The sequence below is a fragment of the Sorghum bicolor genome, chromosome 1, assembly GCF_000003195.3.
Source record: "Sorghum bicolor cultivar BTx623 chromosome 1, Sorghum_bicolor_NCBIv3, whole genome shotgun sequence".
NCBI lineage: Eukaryota > Viridiplantae > Streptophyta > Magnoliopsida > Poales > Poaceae > Sorghum > Sorghum bicolor.
In genome coordinates this window covers 16660269-16666952 of record NC_012870.2, presented here as the reverse complement: position 1 = coordinate 16666952, position 6684 = coordinate 16660269, and the positions used below count along the sequence as shown (strand labels likewise).

General features: G+C 48.0%; 1 protein-coding gene across 1 annotated transcript; it reads left to right on the top strand.

Annotated features, from left to right (window-relative positions):
* LOC110430216 lies at window positions 2624-4825 on the top strand. Its single transcript, XM_021447476.1, has 3 exons — window positions 2624-3281; window positions 3369-3548; window positions 4629-4825. The coding sequence occupies exons 1-3, from the start codon at window positions 2624-2626 to the stop codon at window positions 4823-4825; spliced, it is 1035 nt and encodes a 344-aa protein (XP_021303151.1).

Sequence of the window (6684 nt, the reverse complement as noted above, 5' to 3'; positions counted from 1 at the left end):
AGAGAATCAGGATCACTCAACAATCTCCAAACTTGTTTGGCTAACATTGCCTCATTGAAAGATTGTAAGTCTCTGAACCCCATACCTCCTTCTCCTTTTGGCAAGCATAGTTTCCACCATTCCTGCCAATGAATCCTTTTATGATTATTGTCATCACCCCACCAATACTGCGAGATGGCATTTGTAATTCCTTTGCAAATGTTTTTTGGAATTTTAAACACCATCATAGCATACACCGGTACAGCTTGAGCAATAGATTTGATAAGGATCTCTTTCCCTCCTAGACTTAAAAGCTTCTCCTTCCATCCATTTTATGCGCGTGCTTTTATAGCAAGCTGACAACCTGATGCTTCTTCGTTGATCTTCAGAACCAATAAAATTTTATTTTTGCCAAGTCAAAATTGTCAAATACTTGGAGATGTCCTTTTTGTGCCCTCCCCATATCGTTTTGGAAGTTGGCAAATAACAACATTTGCCAAACAAAATTTGCAAAACTGTTGGAGTTGCTCTAACCGTAGGACGAAGTGACGAGCGAATTGGGGGAGGACCGGAGGAACAAATTGCAGAGTCATCTTCAGAACAGGTGCAATCTAGAACCCTGCCAAAGGTGCCCTGAATTATGGTAGGCTGTTCAGGATTTTGAGTTAAATTCAATAACGTCCCAAAAGGCTTAACTAAGCAAAAACATTGGAAAAAGTCTACATCACCCCCTGAACTATGGGGTGTTGTCTACTTTACCCCCCGAACTATGAAACAGTCTAATTTACTCTCTGAACTATCTAAAACCGTTAAAATCACACCCCTGAGTGGTTTTTGATGACGGTTTTGCTACAGTAACCATGGTTTTGCTACAGTAACTGTGGTTTTGACTTTTTCTTTTTTCCTATTTGTTTTCATATAATATTTGAAAAATCATAGTAAATCACAGAAAAATTATAAAATAGAAAATCTAATTTTGTTGGACTCCGCATGAGTAGATCTACGCAATGAATATATAATATGGTATACTTTAGTACAATTTTTTTGTAGCTTTAAATTAGTTAGAAAAATCAAATTTTATCTGTAATTAATTGGAATAATTCATAGCTGCACCTTCTGTGGTCCAATTGTGGTGAAATTTTTATAGTGAACTAATTATTCTATGCTTGAACTATAGTAAATATTTCATACTCATCGGATCATGTATAACTAAGTTTATTCATGTTTATTCAGGTTTATGCTTGTTAAATATAATTAAATATATAACTAAGTTATACATGATCCGATGGTGGCGTCTTCTTCATCTTCATCAGTAGCGGTGGCAGCGGCCTGCCGCTTGCTCTTGTAAGGCTTCAGGACAAGTTTGGGCACCCGTCTTGACTGCATCTGCATCGCCGCCTTCTTCTTCTTCTTGGTGCCCTTGGTGGTGGTGCCCTGCCCATTTGCCATGGAGGTTTCGTCGACAACGGCGAGGGACCTAAGGTTCTCCATCAGCTGTGCTCGGCTGTAAGAAGGCAGATCGATCTTTGGCGTGCGGCGGGGTGGCATGTTGACGTCGTCGCCGCCGCCCAAGGTGAGCTTGGCGAGGGATCTCAGGTTGTCCATGAGCGTGGCCCTGCTGAAGCCGTCGAGCGGTGTACCACTGCTGACGACGACCTTGGCATCGTCGTCCATGTCGAGCCTGCGGCGCACCAGCAGGGGGTTTCCGCCGACACCGCCATCACCGGCTTCCTCCTCCTCCAGGTCGAGTCTCCGACGCACGGGGTTTTTGATGGCGCCATCGTCACCGGTGGTTTCCGTCGTTTTCTTCCTCCCCACCTTGCGCACCGACGCCGCTTTCCTAGCGGTCAGGGGTGGATTCGGCGTTCTGACCTTCCACCATGGGACAGGAAGCTTGAACCTAGATTTTCCCTTCTGGGAAGGCTTCTTCCTCCTCCTCGTCGTGGAGTTTTGTAAGATCTCTGCTGCCATGGTTGTGGGTGTTAGACAATAGGATAGTATTGTCTTGGTACATTTAATGTGTGTGCTAGGCTCAGGATTGTTGAGCACGCCACACAGGTTGTTATAGCACATAGATATCTAGGAGATTTGTTGTAACAAACATCAATCTGTAGAGGCCACGTAGGGGGCTCTTCCCTACCTATATAACATGCACCGAGAGTCCCTAGATGGGCAACTCTCGTTCTCCTAGTTTTTACATGGTATCAGACTAGGTCGATTCAATCCACGCAAGTTCATCGCCATGGCGCAATCCTCTGATGTCGCCAAACTTGCTTTTGGCTTTCTGCCGCCGGTCACCGAGAAGCTGACTCGGGGTAACTATGGCATGTGGCATGCCCAAGTCTCCCACACCCTCAAGGGGGCTCGCCTTGCCACGCACATCCAGGCCGGGGCCATGCCCCCGGCTGCGTTCGTCGAACCGGATCCACCGGTCGATACTGATGGCAAGAAGAAAGCTCCGGTACCCAATCCGGAGTACGAAGAGTGGATTGCGAAAGACAGCCAGGTTCTCAGCTACCTGTTCTCATCGCTATCCAAGGAGATCTTCTCATAGGTTTCCTCCGTGGCATCGGCGGCGGCTCTCTGGGTCGCGATCCAAGAGCTTCATGCGTCGTAGTGCCGTGCTCGGGTCATCACCACGCGCATGGCCCTCACCACGGCGTCCAAGGGGACGTCCACCATGGCAGAATACTTCACCAAGATCAAGAACCTCGCCGATGAGATGGCTTCGGCGGGTCGCAAGCTGGAGGACGAGGAGATTGTCTCCTATGTTCTCACCGGCCTCAGGGAGGACTTCGACTTCGTTGTCTCTGCGGTGACGGCGCGGGTCGAACCGATCTCCGTCCATGAACTCTATGCCCAGCTGCTGAGTCATGAGCAACGCAAGGAGGCGCGCGATGGAGGATCCAACTTCTCTGTCAATACGGCAACCAAGGGCGGTCGCGGCGGTGGCAGTCACAACTTCAATCGCGGTGGCCGTGGCAACCGTTGTGGCTTCAATCGTGGCAAGCCCGGCCGCGGAGGTGGCGGTGGCCGTGGAAGCAACTTTCAGCCTGGTGTCTTTTGCCAGGTCTGCGAGAAGGAGGGACACAGTGCCTTCAGATGCTACAAGAGGTTTGATCAGAACTTCACTCCAGCATCCCAGAAGAGCGCTTCCTCGGCTACCACCTCCTCCTATGGAATTGACACAAATTGGTATGTTGATTCCGGAGCTACAGATCATGTGACTAGTGAACTTGACAAGCTCACCGTACGAGATAAGTATGGTGGCCATGATCAAGTCCACTCAGCAAGCGGTGCAGGTATGGAGATAAATCACATTGGGTCTAGTATTTTGTGTACCCCATCCAGCACCATTCATTTACGAAAAATTCTTCATGTTCCTGAAGCTAGTAAAAATTTACTATCTGTCCACCGCCTTGCACGTGATAATGATGCTTTTCTTGAATTTTATCCATATCGTTTCTTCGTCAAGGAGCAGGGCACGAGGAAGGTCATCTTCCAAGGACCATGTGAGGGTGGTCTTTACCCGCTGAAGCCAAGCTCGTCCCAGTCGCGTCCCAATAAAAGTGTGCTCGCTGCCACCATCAAGCCTACCTCCACTCTATGGCATCATCGTTTGGGTCATGCTTCTACATCTGTGGTTCGGCAGGTCCTTACTTGCCATAGGATCCCGTTTATTTCAGATTTCAATGAGAATTTGGTTTGTGATGCTTGTCAAATGGGCAAGAGCCATCAGCTACCCTACCCTAAATCTACTAGTGTGTCATCTAGGCCTCTAGAACTTGTGTTTTCAGATGTGTGGGGACCTGCTCCCTCATCAGTAGGTCGTCAACAATATTATGTCAGTTTTATTGATGATTTCAGCAAATTTACTTGGATTTATTTCCTTCGTCATAAATCAGAAGTTTTTCAAGTCTTTCGCAATTTTCAACAACTTGTTGAACGCCAGTTTGATCGTAAAATTCTCACCATGCAAACTAACTGGGGAGGGGAATATCAGTCCTTAAATTCCTTTTTCAAACAAATAGGCATAGCTCATCATGTCTCTTGCCCCCATGCTCATCAGCAAAATGGCTCGGCGGAACGAAAACATCGTCACATTGTTGAAGTAGGGCTATCGTTGCTAGCCCATGCATCAATGCCCCTTAAGTTTTGGGATGAAGCCTTTGCTACGGTTGTTTTCTTGATCAATCGGTTGCCTTCCCGTGTCATACACAATGAGACACCCCATGAGCGCCTCCTAGGCCAACCTCCCGACTATTCCTTCCTTCACACCTTTGGCTGCGCTTGTTGGCCTAATCTACGACCCTACAACGACAGAAAACTAGCTTTTCAGTCCAAACAATGTGTCTTTCTCGGCTATAGCTCCTTACATAAAGGTTTCAAGTGCCTTGAACCCTCGGTCGGGCGCGTTTATATCTCCAGGGATGTTGTCTTTGATGAGTCGGTCTTTCCATTTTCTCGGCTCAATCCCAATGCCGGTGCTCGTTTGCGATCTAAGCTTTCTGTTTTACCGGACGTACTTCTTAATCCTACCGCTGATTTTGAGGATGCAATTTTACTAGACTGATGTGAGGATTTTCCTATCTCTACTAACCCTGGCATTAGTCCCAGTTCTCATGATGTTCCAGGAACAAACGTTGCAGGAAATGATGATGGCTCGGGTGCAAACGGCGCTGCCAATGACGCATACTCCTATCGTCATTTTATGTGCCCCACCACCCAGACTGCGACAGGCGGCTCTTACGAGATGGATGCGCCTGCGCAGATCTCACCTACCTCGGTGTTCTCCGGGATCCGCGCCCGCGTAGCACCTAATCGGGCTGGACGCGCCCTCGCCTGACGCGGTGCCGCCCGATCCCGCCGGATCTTCTGCGCCTACGTCGTCGCCACGCGTGACTGTTGCCTCGGTGCCCCAGCCACAGCCTGATCCTAGCGCTGCGGGACACCCTGCAGGAGGTCCCAGCAGATCCGATCCTCCTGGATCGAGTGCGGCGCAAGCTCCTATGCCCCGTGATGTGGCTCCGACTGCTCCTACTCCAACGCCTCCCTCCGAATCAGCGTCAACTCGACCCGTCACAAGGCGTCAACATGGGATACACAAACCAAAGCAGTACACTGATGGTACAGTGCGATGGGGCATGATGGCAACTTCTGAGGTCGGTGAACCCACCACCTTGACTGAGGCTTTGAAGGATTCTAGGTGGATAGAAGATATGAACCATGAATACAATGCCTTGCTCCGAAATAAGACATGGCACCTTGTGACTCCTCCCAAAGGGAAGAACATCATTGATAGTAAATGGGTGTACAAGATCAAAAGAAAGGCTGATGGGACCATTGACAGATACAAGGCACGTCTTGTTGCCAAAGGCTATAAGCAACGGTATGGAATTGATTATGAAGATACATTTAGTCCAGTTGTCAAAGCTGCTACAATTCGACTTGTTCTAGCAGTTGTTGTGTCTCTTGGCTGGTCCTTGCGGCAATTGGATGTACAAAACGCCTTCTTACACGGTGTTTTGGAAGAGGAGGTTTATATGAGACAACCACTAGGTTATAAAGATCCTGATCATCCCTCTCTAGTTTGCAAGCTTGACAAGGCGCTGTATGGGCTTAAACAAGCACCTCGTGCTTGGTATGCCCGTCTATGCAATAAGCTGAAGCAGCTTGGTTTTGTACCGTCCAAAGGAGATACTTCACTCTTCTATTATCACAAGGGTGGCTAGTTTTGGTATATGTTGATGATATAATAGTTGCAAGTTCGTCACAGGCTGCTACCGGTGCACTTTTGAAGGATCTTGAGCAGGAGTTTGCCTTGAAAGATTTGGGAAACTTCATTACTTTCTTGGCATTCAAGTGAAACAGGTTCTAGATGGGCTTGTTACGTCACAAGAAAGGTATGCTACTCAGATCTTGAAGCGAGTCGGGATGAGTTTGTGCAAACCAGTTGATACGCCACTGTCTACAACAGAAAAACTGAGTCTTACTGACGGTGCGCCTCTTGGTCCAGATGACTCAGTGCGGTACAGAAGCATTGTAGGGGCACTTCAGTATCTAACCCTCACAAGGCCTGACATATCCTTTGCTGTTAACAAAGTTTGTCAGTTTCTACATGCCCTGACTCTGACACATTGGAGTGCTGTTAAGCGTATCCTGCGCTATGTTAAAGGCATGTTGCACCTAGGGTTGAAGATACGAAGGTCGCAATCTACAATGGTCAGTGGTTATTCCGACGCCGATTGGGCGGGGTGTGTTGATGATCGACGATCTACTGGGGGGTTTGCAGTGTTTTTTGGACCTAATCTTGTGTCCTGGAGTGCTCGTAAACAGCCCACTGTGTCACGCTCCAGCACAGAGGCGGAATACAAGGCTCTTGCTAACACAACGGCAGAGATTATGTGGATTCAAAGACTGTTGGAAGAACTTGGAGTTCGTCACTCTCCAGTTGCGCGTCTGTGGTGTGACAATGTTGGTGCTAGGTATCTTTCAGCAAATCATGTGTTCCATGCGAGAACTAAACACATTGAGATTGACTTTCACTTTGTTCGGGAGAGGGTGGCTCAGAAGCTTCTTGACATAAGGTACATTCATACAGATGATCAACTTGCAGATGGCTTCACAAAACCCTTGACAGCGCTGAAGTCGAAAGATTTTAGGTTCAATCTCAACCTTGTAGATGCCTGAGATTGAGAGGGGATG

Coding starts and splice junctions, on each gene's coding strand:
- LOC110430216 (XM_021447476.1), top strand. CDS start 2,624: ATGGCCCTCACCACGGCGTCCAAGGGGACGTCCACCATGGCAGAATAC. Junction 3,282..3,368: donor CCACTCAGCAAGCGGTGCAG/GTATGGAGATAA, acceptor ATGTTCCTGAAG/CTAGTAAAAATTTACTATCT. Junction 3,549..4,628: donor CCAGTCGCGTCCCAATAAAA/GTGTGCTCGCTG, acceptor CAAACGTTGCAG/GAAATGATGATGGCTCGGGT.